Source organism: Mesoplodon bidens (assembly GCF_964165515.1).
Source record: "Mesoplodon bidens genome assembly, chromosome: 17".
NCBI lineage: Eukaryota > Metazoa > Chordata > Mammalia > Artiodactyla > Ziphiidae > Mesoplodon > Mesoplodon bidens.
The window spans coordinates 23,614,053-23,640,485 of record NC_138174.1 but is presented as its reverse complement, the minus strand read 5'-3'; the positions used below and the strand labels follow the sequence as shown (position 1 = coordinate 23,640,485).

Sequence of the window (26,433 nt, the reverse complement as noted above, 5' to 3'; positions counted from 1 at the left end):
CAAACTCCACCTCCATAGCCAAGGCTTTTTTTTTTTTCCTCTTTTAGATTAGGGTTCTGTTTTACCTTGTTGATTCATTGTTGATTCTTTTATATTTTTATTTTTCCTAATAAATCTTTTACTTTTCCAATTTTATTTAATTCTTTATACTTTGTGATTGTACTCTCCTTTTGGCATGTTTTTCCTCCCGTGGTTTTTTTTTTTTTCTTTTTTCCGTTGTGTTTTTTTTTGTTTGTTTTGTTTTTTGTGGTATGTGGGCCTTTCACTGTTGTGGCCTCTCCCATTGCAGAGCACAGGTTCCAGACGCACAGGCTCAGCAGCCATGGCTCATGGGCCCAGCCGCGCTGCGGCATGTGGGATCTTCCCGAACCAGGGCACGAACCCATGTCCCCTGCGTCAGCAGGCGGACACTCAACCACTGCACCACCAGGGAAGCACTGTTGTGGTTTTATTTTACCTTGTTGCAGTTGTTTCAATTATAGTTTTTTTTCATAATACATTTTTTATCTTTCTAATTTTACTTTCTATTTTAATTCTTTGATATTTTACTGCTCCTTTTTTCTTTCTTTCTTCTTCTTCTTCTTTTTTTTTTTTTTTTACCATGCCATGAAGCTTGCAGGATCTTGGTTCCCAGGCTGGAGGTCATGCCCAAGATCCTGTGGTGGGAGCTCAAAGTCCAAATTGCTGGACTAACAGAGAACCTCAGAAACCAGGGAATATCAACCAGGAGGTCCTCATCTCAGCACCAAGATCCAGCTCTATCCAACTGCCTGCAAACTCCAATGCTGGACGTCTCAGGCCAAACAACCAGAAAGACAGGAATATAGCATCACCCATCAAAAGAAAAAAAAATGAAATGACAAAAACATACGTTACAGAAAAAGAAGCAAGGTAGAAACCTACAAGACCAAATAAATGAAGATGAATAGGCAACCTACCTGAAAAATAATTCAGAGTAATGATAGTAAAGATGATCCAAATCTCGGAAACATAATGGAGAAAATACAAGAAACATCTAACGAAAATCTAGAAGGAATAAAGAGCAAACAAACAGTGATGAACAACACAATAACTGAAATAAAAAATACTCTAGAAGGAATCAATAACAGAATAACTGAGGCAGAAGAATGGATAAGTGACCTGGAAGATAAAAGGGTGGAAATAAATTCCAGGGAGCAAAAAAAAAAAAAAAAGAATGAAAAGAATTGAGGACAGTCTCAGAGACCTCTGGGACAACATTAAACACACCAACATTCAAATTATAGGGGTCCCAGAAGAAGAAGGCAAAAAGAAAGTGTCTGAGAATACAGTTGAAGACTTGTAGTCGAAAACTTCCCTAACATGGAAAAGGAAATAGTCAAGTCCAGGAAGCACAGAAAGTCCCATAAGGATAAACCCAAAGACACACAACCAGACACACATTAATCAAACCATCAAAAATTAAATACAAAGAAAAAATGTTAAAAACAGCAAGGGAAAACCAACAAATAACATACACGGGAATCCCCATAAGGTTAACAGCTGATCTTTCAGCAGAAACTCTGCAAGCCAGAGGGGACTGGCAGGACATATTTAAAGTGATGAAAGGGAAGAACCAACAACCAAGATTACCCTACCCAGCAAGGATCTCATTCAGATTTGAAGGAGATATTAAAACCTTTACACACAAGCAAAAGCTAAGAGAATTCATCACCACCAAACCAGCTTTACAACAAATGCTAAAGGAACTTCTCTAGGCAGGAAATACAAGAGAAGGAAAAGACCTACAAAAACAAACCCAAAGCAATTAAGAAAATGGTAATAGGAACATACATATGGATAATTACCTTAAATGTAAATGGCTTAAAAGCTCCAACCAAAAGACATAGACTGGCTGAATGGATACATAAACAAGACCCATACATATGCTGTCTACCCACTTCAGACCTAGGGACCCATACAGACTGAAAGTGAGGGGATGGAAAAAGATATTCCATGCAAATAGAAATCAAAAGAAAGCTGGAGTAGCAATTCCATATTGGACAAAATAGACTTTAAAATAAAGACTATTACAAGAGACAAGGAAGGACACTATATAATGATCAAGGGATCAATCCAAGAAGAAGATAGAACAACTGTAAATATTTATGCACCCACCGCAGAACCACCTCAATACATACGGCAGATGCTAACAGCCATAGAAGAGGAAATCGATAGTAACACAATCGTAGTAGGGGACTTTAACACCCAACTTTCACCAATGGACAGATCATCCAAAATGAAAATAAATAAGGAAACACAAGCTTTAAATGACACATTAAACAAGATGCACTTAATTGATATTTACAGGACATTCCATCCAAAAACAACAGAATACACTTTCTTCTCAAGCGCTCATGGAACATTCTCCAGGATAGACCATATCTTGGGTCACAAATCAAGCCCTGTTAAATTTAAGAAAATTGAAATCATATCAAATATCTTTTCCAACCACAACTCTATGAGACTAGATATCAATTACAGGAAAAAAACTGCAAAAAGTACAAACACATGGAGGCTAAGCAATACACTACTGAATAACCAAGAGAACACTAAAGAAATCAAAGAAGAAATAAAAAATACCTAGAAACAAATGACAATGAAAACACAATGACCCAAACCCTATGGGATGCAGTAAAAGGCGTTCTAAGAGGGTAGCTTATAGCAATACAATCCTACCTCAAGAAACAAGAAACATCTCAAACAACCTAACCTTAAACCTAAAGCAATTAGAGAAAGAACAACAACAACAAAAAAAACCCCAAAGTTAGCAGAAGGAAAGAAATCATAAAGATCAGATCAGAAATAAATGAAAAAGAAATGAAGGAAACGATAGCAAAGATCAATAAAACTAAAAGCAGATTCTTTGAGAAGATAAACAAAATTGATAAACCATTAGCCAGACTCATCAAGAAAAAAGGGAGAAGGCTCAAATCAGTAGAATTAGAAATGAAAAAGGAGAAGTAACAACTGACACTGCAGAAATACAAAGGATCATGAGAGATTACTACAAGCAACTATATGCCAATAAAGTGGACAACCTGGAAGGAATGAACAAATTTTTAGAAAAGCACAGCCTTCCAACACTGAACCAGGAAGAAAAAGAAAATATGAACAGACCAATCACAAGCACTGAAATTGAGACTGTGATTAAAAATCTTCCAACAAAGAAAAACCCAGGACCAGATGGCTTCACAGGCTAATTCTATCAAACATTTAGAGAAGAGCTAACACCAATCCTCCTCAAACTCTTGCAAAATATAGCAGAGGGAGGAACACTCCCAAACTCATTCTACGAGGCCAGCATCACCCTGATACAAAAACAGACAAAGATGTCACAAAGAAAGAAAACTACAAGCCAATATCACTGATGAACATAGATGCAACAATCCTCAACAAAATACTAGCAAACAGAATCCAACAGCACATTAAAAGGATCATATACTATGATCAAGTGGGGTTTACCCCAGGAATGCAAGGATTCTTCAGTATATGCAAATCAATCAATGTGATACACCATATTAACAAATTGAAAGAGAAAAACCATATGATCATCTCAATAGATGCAGAAAAAGGTTGTGACAAAATGCAACACCGATTTATGATAAAAACCCTCCAGAAACTAGGCATAGAGAGGACTTACCTCAACATAATTAAAGCCATATATGACAAACCCACAGCCAACATCATTCTCAATGGTGAAAAACTGAAACCATTTCCTCTAAGATCAGGAACAAGACAAGGTTTCCCACTCTCACCACTATTATACAACATAGTTTGGGAAGTTTTCGCCACAGCAATCAGAGAAGAAAAAGAAATAAAAGGAATCCAAATAGGAAAAGAAGAAGTAAAACTGTCACTATTTGCAGATGACATGATACTATACATAGAGAATCCTAAAGATGCTACCAGAAGACTACTAGAGCTAATCAATGAATTTGGTAAAGTAGCAGGATACAAAATCAATGCACAGAAATCTCTTGCATTCCTGTACACTAATGATGAAAAATCTGAAAGAGACATTAAGGAAACACTCCCATTTACCACTGCAGCAAAAAGAATAAAATACCTAGGAATAAATCTACCTAAGGAGACAAAAGACTTGTATGCAGAAAACTATAAGACACTGATGAAAGAAATTAAAGATGACACAAACAGATGGAGAGATATACTATGTTCTTGGATTGGAAGAATCAACACTGTGAAAATGACTATACTACCCAAAGCAATCTACAAATTCAATGCAACCCCTATCGAAATACCAATGGCATTTTTCACAGAATTAGAACAAAAAACTTCACAATTTGCATGGAAACACTGAAGACCCCGAATAGCCAAAGCAATCTTGAGAAAGAAAAGTGGAGGTGGAGGAATCAGGCTCCCAGACCCCAGACTATACTACAAGGCTACAGTAATCAAGATAGTATAGTTCTAGCACAAAAACAGAAATATAGATCAATGGAACAGGATAGAAAGCCCAGAGATAAACCCACGAACATATGGTCACCTTATATTTGACAAAGGAAGCAAGAGTATACAATGAAGAAAAGACAGCCTCTTCAATAAGTGGCTGGGAAAACTGGACAGCCACATGTAAAAGAATGAAATTAGAACACCACCTAATACCATACAGAAAAATAAACTCAAAATGGATTAAAGACCTAAATGTAAGGCCAGACACTATAAAATTCCTAGAGGAAAACACAGGCAAAACACTCTATGACATAAATGACAGCAAGATCGTTTTTGACCCCCCTCCTAGAGAAACAGAAATAAAAACAAAAATAAACAAATGGGACCTAATGAAACGTCAAAGCTTTTGCACAGCAAAGGAAACCATAAAAAAGACAAAAAGACAATGCTCAGAATGGGAGAAAATATTTTCAAACGAAACAACTGACAGAGGATTAATCTCCAAAATATACAAGCAGCTCATGCAGCTCAATATCAAAAAAACCAAACAACCCAATCCAAAAATGGGCAGAAGACCTAAACAGACATTTCTCCAAAGAAGATATACAGATTGCCAACTGACTCATGAAAAGATGCTCAACATCAATAATCATTAGAGAAATGCAAACCAAAACTACAATGAGATATCACTTCACACCAGTGAGAATGGCCATCATCAAAAAATCTACAAACTATAAATCCTGGAGAGGGTGTGGAGGAAAGGGAACCCTCTTTCACCTTTGGTGGAAACGTAAATTGATACAGCCACTATGGAGAACAGTATGGAGGTTTCTTAAAAAACTAAAAATAGAACTACCATGTGACCCAGCAGTCCCACTACTGGGCATATAACCTGAGAAAACCATAATTCAAAAAGAGTCATGTACCACAATATTCACTGCATCACTATTTACAATAGCCAGGACATGGAAGCAACCTAAGAGTCCATCGAGAGATGAATGGATAAAGAAGTGTGGCACACATATATATAATGCAATGTTACTCAGCCATAAAAAGAAATGAAATTGTGTTATTTGTAGTGAGGTGGATGGACCTAGCGTCTGTCATACAGAGTGAAGTCAGCAAGGGAAAAACAAATACCATATGCTAACACATATATATGGAATCTAAAAAAAAAAAAATGGTTCTGATGAACCTAGGGGCAGGACAGGAATAAAGACCCAGATGTAGAGAATGGATTTGAGGACATGGGGAGGGGGAAGGGTAAGCTGAGACAAAGTGAGAGAGTGGCATGGACATATATACACTACCAAATGTAAAATAGCTAGTGGGAAGCAGCTGCATAGCACAGGGAGATCAGCTCAGTGCTTTGCGACCACCTAGAGGGGTGGGATAGGGAGGGTGGGAGGGAGACGCAAGAGGGAGGGGATATGGGGATATACGTATGCATACAGCTGATTCACTTTGTTATACAGCAGAAACACACAATACTGTAAAATAATTATACTCCGATAAAGATATTAGGGAAAAAAAGTAAATTATGTAGCAAGAATATGTGCAAATACACTAGCAATCACAATAAATGAGAATATATTAAAAGAGACTACGAAATTGGGTAAAAGGAAAATCAGCTATTTTTGTCACTAGAAATCTAATTTAAGCCAAGTGACACACAGGGGTTAAATTTTTAAGTGATGGAAAAAGAAATTGCCACATAAGTTCTAACAAGAAGGATGGCAGAAAAATATATTAGAATCAGACAAAATTAAAAGATCAAAAACATAAAGCCAAAAATCACTAAATGGGAAGAGTAGTATATTACATATTAATAAAAATCTGTACTGAAAGGCAGGCTTCTCATAAGTCTTATTGGTTGGAACTACTTCCCATATCAGTGGCTGAACCAATCATAGTTAAGGAGAATAGAATTTCCATGATCAGTTAGACCATTTGCAAATGGATCCCTGGACTCATTTCTTCTGACTTCTCAGAAACACAGGCTATGCTAAGTAGGATGAATACATGAAGGAAAAAAACAGGGTTTTAGGAGAGAATTAGGCAATCGACAATATTTGATACACCACTCTGAAGTTATCACAACACACAATTTTTTCTTGTGTAGCATTAATTACTACCAACTGATTAATCACTATAAAATAAAAGTGCAATGTTTTTATTTGTCTCCTTTTGTCCATCTTCTCCATGAAAAAGTAAAATTCAGGAGAGCAGGGACCTTGTCTATCCTGTTTCTAATTGGAGCTCCAGCATCTTGCAGAAGGTTCAGTGCATAATAGGAGCTCAATACATGTTTGTTGACAGGATGGATGGATGGATGGATGAATACTGGGATGGATTACTCTGAGATAGATCAACCAAAATAATAAAGTAAAAAAAATGCCAGAAAAGGAAAGCTTTATATGGTGTTAAATAATGTCAGAGTTACAGGGATAGAGGGATTGCAAAAAGACCACTGAATTGAATGTTCAGAAGGGATTTTACCTTTAGAGAGCAGTTTCAGTAAGAACATTTATGAATATAAACCAGAACATAAAGCATTAAGGACAAAGTGGGCAATAAAGGTATGATTACGTAATATTACCTTTGTCCCCCCCCCTTTTTTTTTTGGTAGAAGCAGAAAAGGTGTTAGCTCTGAGGATAGCACAATCAAGGAAGGAGTTGGTTGGCTTCTTTATTTAGAATGGCAAGAGTAAGCATGTTTGTTGACAAAAAACGTAGTAGTCCGTGGAGAAGAATATACTGAAGGTATAGGTTGGAAAAGGAAGTGTAAGTAAATTTCTAGAAGAGGGAATTGAATCCAATGTAAAATACTGAGAAGTTAAACTTAAGGAAGAACCTACTGTCCCCAGAGACCAGAGTAATGTAAGAATGTGAAAGGCAGGGACATACAGGACAGGATCCATGTGCTGTCACCCCAACTTAACCGAGAGAATCTACTCTCCAGTTACTCCACAGCAGGTGTTCAGTAAATACTTGTTGAATGAATGGAATGAACAGACACATGAATAGATGCAATGATGCAAATGTGTTATTTTCTGTATCTTCCAACCATAAACGTGATTCTTTTTTTTGAATTTTATTTATTTTTTATACAGCAGGTTCTTATTAGTCATCCATTTTATACACATCAGTGTATACATGTCAATCCCAATCGCCCAATTCATCACACCACCACGCCCACCCCTCACCCCCGCAGCTTTCCTCACTTGGTGTCCATACGTTTGTTCTCTACATCTGGGTCTCAATTTCTGCCCTGTAAACTGGTTCATCTGTAACATTTTTCTAGGTTCCACATATATGCGTTAATATACGATATTTGCTTTTCTCTATCTGACTTACTTCACTCTGTAGGACAGTCTCTAGATCCATCCACGTCTCAACAAATGACCCAATTTCGTTCCTTTTTATGGCTGTGTAATATTCCATTATATATATGTACCATTTCTTCTTTATCCATTCGTCTGTCGATGGGCATTTAGGTTGCTTCCATGACCTGGCTGTTGTAAATAGTGCTGCAATGAACATTGGGGTGCATGTGTCTTTTTGAATTATGGTTTACTCTGGGTATATGCCCAGTAGTGGGATTGCTGGATCATATGGTAATTCTATTTTTACTTTTTTAAGGAAACTCCCTACTATTCTCCATAGTGGCTGTATCAATTTACATGCCCACCAACAGTGCAAGAGGGTTCCCTTTCCTCCACACCCTCTCCAGCATTTGTTGTTTGTAGATTTTCTGATGATGCCCATTCTAACTGCTGTGAGGTGATACCTCATTGTAGTTTTGATTTGCATTTCTCTAATAATTAGCAATGTTGAGAAGTTTTTCATGTGCTTCTCGGCCATCTGTATTTCTTCTTTGGAGAAATGTCTATTTAGGTCTTCTGCCCATTTTTGGATTGGGTTGGTTTTTTTTAATATTGAGCTGCATGAGCTGTTTATATATTTTGGAAATTAATCCTTTGTCCATTGATTTGTTTGCAAATATTTTCTCCCATTCTGAGGATTGTCTTTTCGTCTTGTGTATGGTTTCCTTTGCTGTGCAAAAGCTTTGAAGTTTCATTAGGTCCCATTTGTTTATTTTTGCTTTTATTTCCATTACTCTAGGAGGTGGATCAGAAAAGATCTTGCTGTGATTTATGTCAAAGAGGCTTCTTCTTATGTTTTCCTCTGAGAGTTTTATAGTGTCCAGTCTTACATTTAGGTCTCGAATCCATTTTGAGTTTATTTTTGTGTATGGTGTTAGGGAGTGTTCTAATTTCATTCTTTTACATGTAGCTGTCCAGTTTTCCCAGCACCACTTATTGAAGAGACTGTCTTTTCTCCACTGTATATCCTTGCCTCCTTTGTCATAGATTAGTTGACCACAGGTGCGTGGGTTTATCTCTGGGCTTTCTATCTTGTTCCATTGATCTATATTTCTGTTTTTGTGCCAGTACCACATTGTCTTGATTACTGTAGCTTTGTAGTATAGTCTGATGTCAGGGAGTCTGATTCCTGCAGCTCTACTTTTTTCCCCTCAAGACTGCTTTGGCTATTCGGGGTCTTTTGTGTCTCCATACAAATCTTAACATTTTTTTGTTCTACTTCTGTGAAAAATACCATTTGTAGTTTGATAGGGATTGTATTGAATCTGTAAGATTGCTTTGGGTAGTATAGTCATTTTCACAATATTGATTCTTCCAATCCAAGAACATGGTATATCTCTCTATCTGCTGGTATCATCTTTAATTTCTTTCATCAGTGTCTTATAGTTTTCTGCATACAGGTCGTTTGTCTCCCTAGGTAGGTTTATTCAAATGTGTTATTTTCTGTATCTTCCTACCATAAACATGATTCTTCTTGTTTTCTTAAGGTAAACCATTGAAGTGAAAGGAGTAACAGACTCTACCAGCCAGGAAATGCCTCCAGGGGACATTTTCTAACAACAACAGACTGAGCAAAAAGGGAGAGAAGCAAAAACAAGGTAAATATCCTTATGTATTCTACCCTTATTGAAGTCCCTAGTGATGGAATTATCTATACGCTCGTGATTCATTTTACTGAAAGCTTCAGTAAGTAAAGGGAAATAATTTATGTAAAAAAATATGTTTAATCAATAACCAGAAAATATGTATGTATCAATATTTGTCTAACTCCAGAAGAAAAACAAGATTAAGAAATAAAAAACTTAATTTTCACTGCTTAAAGTAACTGCTCAACCTGAAAATTAAATCCCAGATCTGATTTTCTAATCTGTTGAGCATTCTCTTTGTAAAATGTTCTACTTTTAATGGTTTTCACATTCTAAATATATACACCAAACTTTATAAAACACTATTTAAAATTCACTAAAAGTTATTTTAAAGTAAATCGTATCTACACTGATTTCACAACACCTTCCTTGGTATCTAAGTACCTCAGGACGTAGGAATAAGTTAAAAGATCACAGAAACACTTCATGTGATTTAACAGACATTACTGAAAATACAACATGAGTGTATACCAAATTTAGTTTCCACATGCTAATTACTAGAATCTTACTGTAACATTGCTTCTTTAATTGTGGATTTCAATATGAGGCCTTTGTCAGAAGAAAAAAAATGTGTTAAACACCAAGGGATAAAAATGCTTCCTGGTTTCTTTATTGCTTATATAGTAGCTTAATAACTAAATTGGCAACTTACATTATTTCTTTCAACAATTTAATTACTATGTACTATGCACAAAACAGCTCAGCGACACAGTCATTTATATCGTATGCTGGATGAAATTATGAAAGAGTAAGAAGTTGACCACTTTTGGGAGGAGGGTAGCACTCAAAAGGGTCAAATTACAGCAACAACAATTAGTACATATTTCATAATATGATTTCCACACACAATTGCTATAATAAGTTACCTTGTGCAACAAAGACATAAGGGAAAAAAACCAAATTAAATGAAATCGAGGAACTCAGAATGGGAGTTAGAATTCAGTTAACTGTATAATTAAAGAAACAGATTTAAGAGATAATTCTGGAAGAGGGCTTCCCTGGTGCCACAGTGGTTAAGAATCCACCTGCCAATGCAGGGGACACGGGTTCAAGCCCTGGCCTGGGAAGATCCCACATGCCATGGAGCAGCTAAGCTCGTGCGCCACAACTACTGAGCCTGTGCTCTGGAGCCCGCGAGCCACAACTACTGAGCCCATGTGCAACAACTACTGAAGCCCGCGTGCCTAAAGCCTGTGCTCCACAACAAGAGAATGCACCACAATGAGAAGCCCGCGCATTGCAACGAAGAGTAGCCCCCGCTCACCACAACTAGAGAAAGCCCGTGCACAGCAACAAAGACCCAACACAGCCAAAAATAAAAAAATTAATTTATTTTTTTTAAAAAGATATTCTGGAAGAAATGACAGGCTATCACCACAAACACAGCAAGAAAAAAGTTGGAAAATAAAAATGATGGGGAATATAATGGTCTTCAACTAGCTGAATAATTTATTTTGCTTTTTTAAAGGACCTGGAATGAAGTGGCCCCTTGGAGCTGACTCCCATCTTCCCCATCACTCCCAGCCCTTGTTGAGGAGCCTCTGGCACCACTGAGCCTACATATCAAAGGCAGGTATGACCATTAAGTCACAACACTGTTTTTAGTTACATGCCAGAAATTTCATATTCTAATAAGGATTACCCTTTAAGTACTTTTATTAGGAGGTTCTGTATTCATTTCACTGACTTCTGTTGCTCGCTTTATTTGGAATTTTATGTTTTGTTTGGAATGCCTCACATATTTGTATATGTGTAGAGTATCCTTACTTTTCATTCTATGTATATTTTTAGATGAACATTTAAGCCAGTTTCATGATTTTGTATGCCTGCTTTGTTTGTTATGCATTATAGTAGTCTCTGGACACTATCTGCAATATCATGTATCTTTGGTTTAAAAAATGGCATGGCATTGGTTATGTTTTGTAGATCACAAGTTCCCAAATTTTCTATCATCTTCTCCATGAGATGCTGGCACCAACTACAGCAGACACACTGTAGCCCCATGAGGCTAAGTATCATGAGAGTTTTCACCAGAAGGAGCCACCACACCACCATACTCTTAAAACACATTCACATCTCACCATTTTTAACACCTGTGGGGTTTTTTTTCGGGATTTTCATGTATGTAAGGATTTCTGTTCCAAAACCCTTCAAAATTATCTAGTACCCCAGGCAAATAATTAGCAGTGGCTAATTGGGTCTTTGAATACCTTCTGGCGGTGTTCGTCCTTCATCTTTTGCAATTTTTTAGTTTCTTCCCTTTTAGAATCCGTATAAGCCTGTCTTCTGGCCTATAATGGTATAGGAAAAAAATATCATGGGAAAAAAGCATCACAACAATGTACCGGTCTGCCTATCATGGGTCTGGTTCTAAAAAGTTAACCTCATACTAAGCATATAGTAAGCTCTCCATATACATTTGCTTACTGAGTGATTTATGCATATGTCTGCAGACGCCCCTTGGGATACACAAAAAGAAGGTGAGTATAAGCACAATCATCCAGCACATTTTAAAGGGTGATCTAAATGTTTCATTAAGCTTTAAAAATATCCCCTCAGAGATAATCAACATAGTTTATTCTTTCTAATGAGAAGGATTTGAATCAGAGGGAAGTTAAATATATTTTTCAAGAATATTCCAACTCGCTGATAAATATCAGAGGCAAGCAATGGTGACACTGACTACAGAAGCACTGACATGTCTACTGCTCATTAATGCTATCCTATTAAACAGCGTGTCAGCTGATCGATACCATGTAATCCCAGAGATGCCTTTCTCTCTAGGTCTTTGCGTCCCTAATCTGTACCTGAAGTTCACTTCTGTTCCTGAGAGGGAAAGCAAAGCCTGTCCAGGAGCACAGGAGCCATCATTTCTGGCTGAATTAGGACCTCAAGGGGGAACCTCAGAAGAGCCAGCACACACGGTAAGATGTCCTTCAGTCCCCGTGACCCTCCACGTCAGGGTTCCCCCCATGGGCGCAGAGACCATGTGTGCTGGAATTTATGAGATTTCAAGTATCCTATCTGTTCATGTCACTTTCTCTCCCTCACATTGATTTGTAGCCCACCCTCTGTAAGGCAGAGAGGCCAGCCTGATAAGCTAATGCGTAGGAAATCCATTGTTCTCATAAAACTACCAGCAGCATCATGGCAGCAGGTGACATATTTCAGGCCTAGTTCTTTGGACTAATTAATAATCCATAAAGTTTATGTAGCCTGATCCCCCCTTTTCTCTTACCGTAATTTTTCTCAAGCACTTCTTAATTCATTCCCCCATTTCTATCACTATAAAACCTATATTCCATCAAATAATAAGAAGCACTTGCCAGAAAGCAAGAGAGGCTCTCAGAATTGTATCAGCTATAGCACTACCAATTAGAAAGGTGGAGCTCCAGATGTGTTCAGAAAGCCCACATATATCCAAACCCTGCTACATAAGACAGGCACACATATCCTAGGACTTTGTTGTCTCCATATCCTGAAAACAAGGGGACTGTGATAAGATATAAAGGAGGGGGAGTCATTTTCCAATGACTCCTTCTTTTTATATTAGAGAAGGCTAGTTTTTATCACAAATATTCCATACAAGATCTGAAATGGGGGAAGGGGGCCGGGGGCACATCTTATATTCAAGGGACTAAAAGGAGGAGTAAGATAGTTAAAGCAGATATGATGACTTTATTGAGGAACCTATTTGTATACCTTTCTTTTAAACTTAACCACTTTGCTGTTCTTTTATCAAAATATGGGTCCTAGTTTCTGAGTCAGGAAAGAAAATGGTTAGACACATAAAGTGTCAATGAAAAGGCCACAGAAACTAGGAAGTCACATGGCATCTCAACTACAAGAGTTCAAAGTTACTTGCAGTCCTAATGCTTGCTGTGATCCCTGGGCAGGACAGGAAGTTTCTGTTAAAAAATAGGGGGAAAAAAACTTTTGATCACTATTTTTCTTAGTTCTAAGTCCCAGAAATTTCTATGTCATATTCACATTATTTTTCTATCATAAACTATTGATTTAACATATTAATAATAAATTTTTTGTTATTCAAATAAAATATAAACTTTTAGTCATCCTCCCCCACAAGCTATGCTTATAGTATATTCATTCAATAAGCAGTATTTCAGCCTCCTATGCACAAGCACTGTGGTCAGACATGACCCCAGACCTCAAGTGCTTATAGCCTAGTGTGGAAGCCAGACAAAAAGATTAATGAGACTAATGATTACAGGTATTGTGACATCATGAGAGGTATTGTGACAAAGGATGCTAAAAAGAAGGACATTTAATTAAACTGGATCAAGGACACCTTCTCAAACTGGGTGACACTAGGTTGTGTCTTAAAGAGTAGGAATCAGACTAAGCGGGGTGGGGCACTGTGTGAATAAATGAAAAATGGCATTGTATTAGTTGGCTCAAGCTGCCATAACAAATTACCACAGACTGGGTGGCTTAAACAACAGATATTCATTGCCTCACATGGAAGTTAGAAGTCCAAAATCAAGGTGTCTGCAAGGTTGGTTCCTTCTGAGGGCTGTGAGGGAAGGAGCTAGGCCTCTCTCCTTGCTTACAGATGACCGTCTTCTCCCCGTGTCTCACATCAACGTCCCTCTATACATGTCTGTTCCTATGTCCAAATTTCCCGTTTTTATAAGGATACCTTTCCTATTGGATTAGATCTCATTTTAACTTGACCTCTGTAAAGACCCAATCTACAAATAAGATCACATTCTGAAGCACGGGAGGTTAGGTCTTCGATATATAAATTTTGAGGGGACACAATTCAATCCATGACAAGCACTAAGTCCCCATTTCAAGATGGTGAAGTGAATATGTTTCTGCTCCATTCTCCTCTCAGAAATTACCCTAAACAGAGGAGGAAATGAAACAAACACAAACCCTGCTTCAAAACCCAAGAGAAACCTGTATTCCCAGACAAAAATCTATGAAGACAAAGTAGATGAAGAAATGGTAAGTGGCTGGGAGAGGAAAGAGCAAACCTAAAGACTTGCTGGGTGGGGAGAGAGGACTCACAAGAAGCCAGCGTTTTCCACAGAACAATGTGGGGGCCCCAGAAATTGATGCACCAGCTACTGGGGAAGACAGTTGGATGAAAGGATGGTGCCTATGTCTGCTTCCACCCTGAAAATTCAGGTGCTAATTCTCCCAGCCTTGAGAGGAAATCAAAAGTGTATCCTCTGGATCAACTAAACCAGACAGGCCTAGTACAGAAGGCAGCTGTGGTCATATCCCAGGGCAAGAATGAAAGGATTGTGTAAGCTCCTACATACTAAGCGGTGAGCCTCTGGGCCCCCTTCTTTGAAGTTTTCTACTGCTCCCTGTACTGTTTCCTCTAAGATATAGAGGGTGATCTTATCCATGAAACAAGAACAGGTTGTTATTTTTTAAAAGCAGCAAAGAAGAGAGGAGCTCTTAGAAATTAAAAATATCTCCTCTTTCCCCACAAAAAGACAAACCAGTAAAATATTTAGAAGATAAAGTCAATAAAATGTGTGAGATAACAAAAAAGTATGTATATTTTTATACACATTTTGTATATAGTATCATATATGTGTGTGTGTATGTGTGTGTGTATATATATACATATATCTGCCCCAAGTTCCTAGCATAGAAGTCCTAAAACCTTTGTAATTTCCTAAATGGTAAGAGCTTTAGGAGCATCTCTTGTTCTAATATTTCGTCTCTGACCCCATCCCTGACTCAGGTCTCCTTAAAATCCTCATAATTTCCTAAGTGGTTAAAGCATAATGAGCATCTTTTTTTTTTTGCGGTACGCGGGCCTCTCACTGCTGTGGCCTCCCCCACTGCGGAGCACAGGCTCCAGACGCACAGGCTCAGCGGCCATGGCTCACGGGCCCAGCCGCTCCGTGGCATGTGGGATCCTCCCGGACTGGGGCACGAACCCGTGTCCCCTGCATCGGCAGGCAGACTCTCAACCACTGTGCCACCAGGGAAGCCCATAATGAGCATCTTTTGTTCTACTGAGTCAACTCCATATGGGCTCCTGGATGACTCCTGCACGGGGGCTGGTCACCAGAAAGACTGATCCATGATTAGAAGTATGTAATTTTCAGTCTCAAACCCCCATCCTCCAGAGAGGAAAAAGGAGCTGGAAATGGAATTAATAATTGATCATGCCTACATGAGGAAGCCTCCATAAAAGTCCCAGAGGCATGGGGGTTCAGGGTACTGTCAGGTAGGTGAACATATCCATATACCAGCAGGGTGACCACACCCCAACTCCATAGGGACAGAAGCTCCTGCACTCGGGACCCTCCCTGACCTCACCCTATGTATCTCTTCATCTGGCTGTTCATCTGTATCCATCCTTTAATAAACTGGTAAACATAAGTAAGTATATAGTAGTATGAGTTCTGTGAGTGGCTCTAGTAAATTAAGTAAACCCCAGGTGCAGGTTGTGGGAACTTGTGATTTGTGGCCAAGTTGGACAGAAGTTGTAGGTACCCTGGGGACCTACCACTTGTGACTGGCAACTGAAGTGGGGAGCAGTCTCGTGGGACTGAGTCCTTACCCTGTGGAATCTGACGCTATCAGCAGGCAGAGAGTGTCAGAACTGAGTTGAATGGTAGGACACCCAGCTGGTGTTGTAGGACTGCTTGGTGGGGAAAACACCACACACACCTGGCCTCAGAAGTGGTGTGTGTGTGTCAGTGGGGCAGGAGTAAAGGAGACACTCAGGAGAGAAAGGACTGGGTTTTTTTTTGCTCAATATGCCAGGAAGTAAGGGGAAAAAAGTAGTCAAAGGTAAATTAGAGAAAAAATTTTTACAAAAAAGAAGATAAATCAAGGAAGCCTAAGATTTGAATAATAAGAATTCCATAAAGAGAAAATGAAGAGAAAGAAATCAAAGAAATAACACAAGAAAATCATCTAAAACTAGAGATAAGTTTCCAGACTTAAAATGAATAAAAATGACCCTCCCACTAAGGCACAATATGAAATTACAGAATATCAGAAAAAAGGAGGTATTAAATTATTTCCAGGAGAAGCACAGAAAAGACCTCATATAAGAACTGAAATTCAGATGGCCTTGGATTTCTCAGGAACAAATAACTCAAAGTTAGAACAGCAATGCCTTCAAAACGCTAAAGGAAAATTATTTGCAGTTTGGAATACTTAACAGAAAATTGCAAGCTAAGTGTGAGGGCTGAATAAAGACAGTTTCAGACATGCAGGGCTTGAACATACATCTTCTCTTGGCAAGCTACTAAATAATATGCTCCACCAAAAAAAAAGAAATAAATTAAAAAATAGAGAACCAGAAATCAGGGAACCCAACACAGAAAAGCAACAAAAGCAACTCCCCAGATGATGTTACAGCAGTGATTCTCATCCTTGGCTGCAGAGTAGAATTACCTGGGGAGCTTTAAAAGCCTAAAGCCCAGGCCACAATACAGCAGGAGCTCAGGGGTTCTGACCCAAGCATCAGGGAACATCAAAGCCCCCCAGGTGATTCCAATGTACAGATGAGGTTGGGAGTCATTCCATGAAAGGACAGTCCCAGAACCATAGCTGTGTAGGAGGCTTAAAGAACAACCAGCACAGGTTAAGTCAGGGGGGAGGAGGAAGAGAGGAGGGACATTTCCGGAAGGGAAAGAAACCCAAAATTGACAAGTTATCTGACAGGCACAAAGTGGAAAATTGTGTGGAAATTTTCATCAAGAGGCACTTTGTAGAACAGTCACAAAAGCTAAAGGAAGGCCATCAAATGTTCAAAGGAAACTAAGAAAATGCAAAAATAAAATGAAATTTTTTCAAAGTTTTGAAAGGAAAAAAATGTAGAGTATAACTGGCTTGGCAGTGAGAAAATATTTTCAGAGTCATAATAAAAGAAAGCCTGAAATACTGAATGATTATATTGGGAGAATGGGGGAAATAAATTAATAAGATCTAACATTGATTAGTCAAGAGATAGCAATATACACATTAACAGATATTCAGAGCCAAATAACAAAAGACACAGCTAAGGGAATGTGGTGGGATGAATAATGGCCCCCCAAAGATGTCCACGTCCTAATCCCTGGAAGTTGTCCATGTTATACTTTATATGGCAAAAGGGACTTTGCAGAAATTGCGGATCTGGAGACCGGGATATGGGCCTATGTTATACTTTATATGGCAAAAGGGACTTTGCAGAAATTGAGGATCTGGAGACCAGGATAGGGGCCTGTGTGATCCAGGTGGAACCAATATAATCACAAAGGTCATTATAAGAGGAAGGCGAGAAGGTCAAAGTGTGGAGAGAAGGTGAGGTGAGGATGAAAAGTCAAGATTAAAGTGATCCACGTGCCAAGGAGCCAAAGCATGGTGGCAGCCAAGAGACGCTGGAAGAGGCAAGGAACTGATTTCCCCTCGAGCCTCCAGAAGGAACCAGCCCTACTGACACCCTGACTTCAGTCCCTTCATCCTCATGTCTGACTTCTGACCTCCAGAACTACGAGAGAATACATTTGTGTTGTTTTAAGCCACTAAATGGGCAAAAAATCATTACAGCAGCAATGGAAAAGTAATACAAGGAGTTTAAAGAATTTAAATGGAGGTAGGATTGAAGGGATGCAAGGGACGTATGCCTTTCAGTGTTGACTTTTTAAAGGTCACGTGACACATGGGTAAAAAATTAAAGCAAACTGCACTGAGTGTTCAGAGTAGTGGAAGTGAGAGGATATGGCCAGACAGGCGGGAATTAGAGAGCAGTGCTCCTCGAACATTAAGGTGCACACAAATCACCTGTGGACCGTGTTAAAATGCAGGCTGATTCAGGTCTGGAGCTCCCAGGTGATGCTTATACTGCTGGTCCCTGGAGCACACTTGGAGCAGCAGAGACCTAGACCACAGGACCGCAGAGAGGTGAATTGTGGGAGGCAGGGGAGAATGGAGGCACAGGAGGACAGAGGGCAGAGAGGGCTTTGTGCTTAAGCTAAGGCACTTTGACGTGATCCCTGAAGATACAGGGAGCCACTGGGCAGTGGAACAACAGGATGAGGTTTTTTTAACATTACTAGTCCCTGTAGAAGAGGCAGGGGGAAGCAAACCAGAGACGGGTTGTACATTAATTGTACAACTGGAAACATTCAGTGATCAGGACTGGGGAGGGTATGATGATGCTAGTACTTCTGCTTCCACACCCACCCCCAGTACAGAGAACTATATCCATCCATGTGTGAGTGGACACTGTAAGTTCTTCCTGTCTGAAGTTCTCTTGTGTGACACCCACAGGAATTTTCTTGTCTTTTTCACTGACATCGTCATATGGCATTTATTAAATTTCCATCTGCCATGACAGCCCCACATTTAAGTAAGTGTAAGAAGAACAATTTTCTCAGGAAAGTTGCCTTATATAGTAAAATTTAAATTGTGTTTTAAAACACTTGAGACAGTGTGGCTCCTCACGCCCCACCTAGATGGAGACCATGCAGTGCTCACCTTCTGTGCACTGACCACAGTTAAGGCAAACTGCAGGTGTCTCCTTTTAACCTCACAGAAGTGTCATGTACATATTTGATTTTCCTAAAGCATTAAAAAATGGTTCTGCAGTGCATTCTCTGAGGACTTCTATGCATATGGATTAGACAGTATGAGAAGAATACAATGTGGGTAAAAAGTCAGTTAAATATATTGAACACCCACAAATTATTGATAGTTTGGTGTCAAAACGGGAGCAGCTATTGAATGCTGTTGGTAAGGAGCCAGTACTGCTCCATATTTCCTATTAATAGCTCTGAGGATCTTATGACTAAGGCACTAATCAATCCACAGAACATGCAGCCCTGGGAGAGATTACTAATGCCTTGGAAGACACTATTAAAATTCCAGGATGATCTTGTTAAATTGAAGGAACGAGCCAAAATCAATAGAGCAAGCACACAGGTGTTTCAACCACAGAATTCAAGAAGCCCTCAAACAGCAATCAAGACCATCCTGCCAGCCAAACACCCAGGTGGTAAAGCTAGCCAACTCCTGTTTTCCCTCCCCTCCCCCATCATGAAAAGGCTATCCAGACAGATGTCATGGAGTGTCTGTACACGGGGTTTAATGCTACTACCTACAGCTTCTCAGCTCCTTCCTCCAGCACCCTGCAATGAGGGGAGGGGGATGATGGATTTGATGTGACTTGTGGAGCCCACACTAGTAAATTTGGACTTTGGAACACCGCCTTAGAAGCACGGAAAAAAGAAGAAGCATTTAGAGGTTTGTAGGTAAGAGGAGAATGACTTTCTCCCAAGAAGTGTCCTAATGTCTTCCTGACATTTTAAAATGTGGTCACTAAAGAGAAAAGGCGCTGGGTGGAGAGGAAGATCAGATGTCTCTAAAAACCTCTCATTTACCTGCCCAAACCCTGAAAAGCTAAGACTTTTTAAAACTTAAACCAATCTCTTCTTTCAACTACAACCCTTTCCCATGGTCATCCTTAATGACACTACTTCCTTGCCCCCAGTTGGTCAGTCAGTAACCAAGCCCTGCCTTGTTCACCTCCTAAGTGGTTCTCTGACCTGCACTCTCATCTCCATCCTCTCACCCACCACCTTACTTCAAGTCTTCATCATTGCTTGCCTAGGCTAATAGAGAAGCCTCAGAGACCTCTCTGTTACTTCAGACCCATCCTTCACCTGGTTACCAGTGATCCAGCTAAAATGCAAATCTGACCTTGAGGCTTTCCTGTTTAAAACCTTTCAGGACCTTCAGTACTGACAGAATGAGGTTCAAGTTTTCCAATGTGGCATGTACATGTCGGCAGTGGTGTTCTACCAGAAGCATCATGAGCTTCCTGTGTGGGGCATCTCTGGAACCTCAATGTCCGGGAGTTGCTGATAGCATCTTGTACCCGGGGTCAGGGATGCTACAAATCCTGCACTACCCAAGACAGCCCACACAGTGAACCATCCCAGAGTGCCACAAATGGGAAACTCTCCTCATGGCTACTGATTTCTTCTCCAGCCTTCTAGCTTGCCCTTCTAGACTGTGGCTATACAAAACTCATCCCTAACACAGCCATGCTTTTTCTTGCCATTATACCTTAATTCTTGCTTCTAATTTCTGACACCTGGAATGACTCTCTTCTGACTCATCTTTTAAGCTTCAGCTTTCCAACTGCTACATGCTCTACACTCACCACTCTGCTTTATACCTGGTTCTCTCCTTCACTTGACTAAGGTCCTTCCAGGCAGAAATTGTATGTGCTTGGTAGACCTTATATAAACATAAAAATTTGAGGGATGGATAGATGGACGGATGACTGGGTGAGATCAAAGGTTTTTCAGAGGCTGATGTTCAGTCCATAATGTTGGCAACAAGTACAAGCATTGTTTTACAGCTGAGACAATAGTTGAGGTCAAAGTTTCAGCTCAGATCGCCTGCCTTTACTTCCAAAATTCTATGCTGTACAGGTCACTCTCTGCCCTTAATCTTCATCCACTTTAAAAAGTGCCAGATGGCACCCTGAATGACGTTCCACTTACCCAAGCTGAAGATTGTGGGTCACAAACAGCCACTGGACAGGTACCTCTGTGTGGCGACTGTGTGTCGAGTCTTCTCAAGAACTCAGCAGTTTTGCTAGCACAACCCAAATAGGTGTTAGTGCCTTCGTAAAAGTAGAACTATCATTATTTATTGTGCCTTTGGGTACTAGCCTAGACTTTTATTGGGGGATGACTAAAAGTGTCCTAGGTAGAACAAAAGGTGAGTTTGCGGACACGGTAGAGTAGAAAACCAAAACAAAATGCTATTGCAAGACTGCATTCATAGTTTGAAAAATGTAAAACTAGGTTTGTGGAATATGAACCTATGATTTCATTTTTTTCTGCTTCGTGTACTTTGACATGGAGATAAATGTCCTCTCAGGTTCCACAGTATGGGGCCCTAATTTCCTATCTGAACATTTAAAGCGTGACACTCAGACTTCACTGTAGGGCTGTGGAATATCCCTCCCCTACAACAGCTCACTCCACACTGGTGTCATATTAGGCCCTTCATCCTCCAGGGGTCTCTCTCCTAGTCACCTCACTTTGACTACTCATGCTTTGACTACTCTCAGCATACACAGAGCTGCTAATCCATAACTCTTAACCATTTATGCGTTATGGACCCCTTTGGAATTCTGAAAGCAGAAGCAGACCCTCTCCCTACACACACACACGCACACACGCACACACGCACACACGCACACATACCCCTTTATACTTGATTTGTGCCTTCCTGATTTGTGCCTTCCACGGAAGGTAAGAACCGCCAGTTCTGGTCTGTATTTCTGGCATCTCTTTTTAGCTCTGAGAGACTGTGATAGATGGACCTAGAGGAATCCTCTGTTTTAATAAGTTGATTTTTCCTTAAAAATCCACACCATCATCCCAGTTCCTCCCCTCATGTATGTCAAGCATGAATATTGGAATTGTTTCCCAGTCCTTACTGCAACAACTGCCCCATTCTGCTTACCAGTGGTGAATTTCTGTTCCTTTGTCCTTTCCCCATGTAATTTGTGGGATTTTGATTCCCTTAATCCATATTCACAATCAAATAGCTCAGCAAGGCCAGACTTACACTGCACCAGACCCTTGCAGCCTGCTCCCCTTCTGCTTCCTTCCTTGTCATCCCTCTGCTTCCCCCTAATACTTTAGGCTGATGCTAAGGTCCAATTTATCAAGCATTTAGGGCATGGGCATCAAAGGAGACACAAATGGTCTGGGTAAAAATAAATGGTATCCAGTGGGGGGGGAATCAAAAAAGGAATTAGAAGTTAAAGAGATGCCAACATCACTTCAAATAATTACTTAGGTAGAACATGGCATTTGAACAAGGTCAGAAGCTTGAGCTGGGAAAGGAAGAGCTGAAAGTTAAGCGACAAACATAACCCTGAGAAACACAAGGCTTCAGCAGCCGAGACAAGCAGGCTTCCCATTTGTCTAGGATTGCTTATCTTGCCCAGAATAGACAAGGAGACTAATGAAGTCGCAGAGGCTGGAAGCTGCCCCGTTGTCTGGGGCTTTATGAAGCCATCAGTCAAAAGTGCAAAAAGAAGAGTATTGCCAGAAGTTTGGTTGAGATTTCTGAATATCCTTAGCTGAGAGCAGACAACAGGAGAAAGCAGTGAAAAAGAAGCACCATGATAATAAGCAAATAAGGACCTTCAGACCAAGCAGGCTGGCAGCCCTGCATTGTGTTCCAACAGTTGCTTCTTACCTGCCAACGCCAAGCACTAAGCTGGCTGGGTTGCTAACCACGAGGCATGGCCTTTGTGCCAACGATCACTGCCCCACTCATGCCACAAGATCAAATCATAATGACAGGGCCCCAGGACTGTCCGAGGCATACAAGTAGGGGCCTGTGAAGAATGGTGGATAACTCCCAAGTGATTAACTATACAGACAAGACAAGTTCCAAGTTACCAGGCTAAATGGCATTTTTCTACTATCAATACTGTAAATTCCACACATTGGCTGAACTGGATTGGAATTCCTGTAGGTAATTATGGTCGTATTTAATAAAAACAAAATATATGAACCTCCTTGAGGGGCAAAAGGAGGAAGATCTACTGGAGGGGAAATCCAACAAAACTAAGAACCCTGGACTCTAGCACTGAGTCACCTTTTCATTGGGGTTCTTTCTTTGTCACCACTGTGACTCTGCCACCTATTGAGGAGGGTGATCCTCTCCCACTTTATCACTTTGACCCAGGCATAAATGGATCCCTTCCTTTATTCTCCATAGAACAACTGAGGATGGACCACCAGTAACAGACTGGCTTTGAAGATTTACTTAACTCATCTCCAACTTATGACACTTGTTCTTAGGGTGATGCCTATGGCTTATCCTAAAATGTCTCTTCAGGGTAGCATCACCTGGACATAATTCCATTGTAGCAGAGACTGCTAAATATCCATCAAAATGGAAGTTCTCCTCTTCTGGTCATACAACCTGACTACATTTCCTAGCCTCCCTTACTGCTAAGGCTGGCCATGTGGTTGAGTTTTGACCAATGGAATGAGGAAGGAAGTGACACACACCACTTCCAGGATGAACTAATAATAAGTTTCCTACACATGCCCCTCCATACATTTTCCTCCTCCTTCTGGCTGTCTGGAATAGAGGCAAACCCCAGCACAAAGTTGGAAGTCATCTGTGTATTGAAGGTGGTAGCACTGCTAACAGTTTTTGGTGCCTGAATATCTGAGTGGAGGGGGTCTCCTCTCAAACCTGTTCGCCCATGTCTTACATGAGAAAAAAAAAATAATGCTCAAGAAACTATTTATTTTGAGGTCTGTTGATCACAGCAATTAGCCAACCCTAGTAATACAACATAAATTTATATATACAAGAGAATTATCTCTCAATTTAGGTCATCAGTTCCACAAGTAGTACATAAGAAGAGGCCAAGAAGAGCTGAGCAAGAGTAGAGGAATAGAATCCTCAAGGATTAAGCTAGGCATCTTAGTTATTTCAGAACCTTAGTCAGGGGAGGAGAATGTGGGAAAGGGGAGGAACCCACCCATCCTTAAGCTGTCTTGGTATCAGGTCTAGGAGCTGCCTAGGCCCAGAGTATAAAAACGTGTACTCATTTATCCCAGTAGTTTGAGGACAGGTAGGGGTTTGGAAGGAGAAACTGAGGGTGAGAAAGTCAGGGAAGGAAAGGGATATGGCTGGTTATATTTCAATATGATGGAATATTAATGTTAATAGAGATTCATCAATCAAAAAGTTTTTGACCTTTTTGAAAGGGTAAAATATACGGGAAAGGCCACAGAGAGTGAAATGTGTGTCTGTTGGCTCATTTAAACAGGACAGAAATGCAAAGATAATTCCTATAAGGCTTTTTAAAAAAATAGTTAGAAAAGGCAACTAGGGTTTCTAACGTTCATGGAAGAATCAGTTTACATGAAAAACAAACTTTTGGTTACCAAAGGGGAAGGGGGGAGAGGGATAAATTGAGAGTATGGGATTAACAGATGCACAGTACCATATATAAACTAGATAAACAGCAAGGATTTTAAAAAAAGAATACGCTTAAAAACATTCACTTAGATCTGTAGGAGCTTGTGAATCAGGCTCCTGCCACTAATCACACCCCAGGGCTACAAGGTGCTACGCACCTTCCTCTACCTGGTTACCCACCAGGTAACCGCCAACTTTGCACCATGACAAGACACATAAGAACATGCTAGTAAGGACTTCCCTGGCGGTCCAGTGGTTAAGACTTTGCCTTCCAATGCAGGGGGTATGGGTTCAATCCCTAGTCAGGGAGCTAAGATCCCACATGCCTTGCGGCCAAAAAAACCAAAACATAAAACAGAAGCAATATTGTAACAAATTCAATAAAGATTTTTTTTTAAATAGTCCACATCAAAAAAAAACCATACTAATAAAAATGTTAAACTACCGATTTTAAAGCTAAATAGTCATAATTTAAAAGGTACCCTCACTGAAAAAATACCAGTGACAAATCTCTCCCTGGTTCTTTTTATCTTCCTGGGAGTGAATGGGGCAGTTTTTCCTTCTCTCACCTCCTGTCAGCTGACACACAAGTGCCAATGACTGCAGGGTGCAGACGGTGATATAAATGAGTGAAGTGAACTGGGCCTAGATAGAGGGAGGGCAACGGGAGCGCGACTCAGTGGTATTCACAGTACATACCAAGAACTTACTAACCTAGTGTATACTAACCTAGTATAGTGCTTGACACATACCAGGTGCATATTGTTGAATAAATGAAAGCACATTTCCTAATGTGAGATATTATCAATACATTTATATTTTTACCAGTGTAACAAATAAAAAATTTGTGTTTTTCTGATTAGTGAAGCTGAATATTTCATTTATTTATATTTCTTCTCTTTTAACTATTTGTTTCAAGCCCTTTGCCAATTTTTCTAGAGTTGCCTTTTTCTTATTAATTTGTAAGGCTTCTTTGTGAAATTAAGCCTTTGCCCATTATTTTTGAGTCAAATAGTTTCTCCTAGACTATCACTTACTTGTAACGTAGTTCATTAAGTCATCATAGGTTTTTTCTGTAGTCAAATCTGTATTTTTTTTCTCATGGCTTCCAAGTTGTGTATATAGCATAGAAAGGAGTTTTACCACAAAATTATAAAAGCATTCTTCATTACATTCTAATTGTGCCGAATTAGTACAATTTGTCAAATTATCTGTCCTTTTGACACTGATTGAACAAATACCTTTATCAATAACTAAAGTCCTAAATACTAAATTCCCATATATCCATGGGTCTATTTGTAGACTCTCTCCCATTCACTAAATTTATTTATTACAATGCCAATAACACTTTGTTATTACTGCCATACGTATATTGTAAACAATACCTGGTACAAGCTTCTCCCTGTCCCTTCAGTTTTTCAGGTTTGTCTATTTTTTTTTAATATTTTCTCTTTAAAAATGTTTTATCAAATTTCACAAAAGGTCCTGTTTAATTTATATATAAATATGAGTGGAATTATCTTTACAATGTTGATTTTTTTCCCTTCTATAGTAAATAGATGATCTACATTTAATATTTTCATTTTATTTTAGGTATTTTATTTTATGTATAGGTCTATTAGACTTATACTCACCTGTTTTACAGTGTGGATGATTATTGTAAATTAAATTTTTCTTTCAATTATATTTTATAATGAGCTTTTGATGGTGTGTCTGATGGTGCAAAGACAGAAGTGTTTGCATATTGATTTTAGATTCATTCATGATAGTCAAACTATTTGTACTAGTTCTAATAATTTTTTAGTTGATTTCCTTGAGAGGTTTTAGGTGAGCAATCAAAGGCACTTATACCTCTTCCTTTCCAATATTTAAATTCTTTCTTTGTTAGAAATAGAAACTCTCTCTAATTTTCTATCTAAAAATCAGTATCAGTGATAAATAGGAAATGCCCTTCTTATCCTGTTCTGGACTTTACTGAGAAAGTTACCTTCTTCTTCTGTTTTCAC

At 39.4% G+C, this 26,433-nt stretch overlaps 1 protein-coding gene across 4 annotated transcripts in view; it reads right to left on the bottom strand.

Moving 5' to 3' along the window:
• EPSTI1 (epithelial stromal interaction 1) overlaps positions 1-26,433 on the bottom strand; it is a gene marked incomplete at its 3' end in the record, with an annotated part of 103,424 nt that overhangs the window by 28,363 nt on the left and 48,628 nt on the right. For 2 of the 4 annotated variants that reach the window (XM_081215079.1, XM_081215078.1), the window contains exons 7-8: positions 20,962-21,055; positions 11,674-11,754 (exon numbers count right to left, since the gene is read on the bottom strand). In XM_081215079.1, coding sequence (XP_081071205.1) covers positions 11,674-11,754; positions 20,962-21,055 — 175 coding nt within the window. Of the gene's footprint in view, positions 1-8,146; positions 9,385-11,673; positions 11,755-20,961; positions 21,056-26,433 lie in introns of those variants that run through there. The other 2 variants (XM_081215081.1, XM_081215080.1) reach the window with 2 other exon arrangements.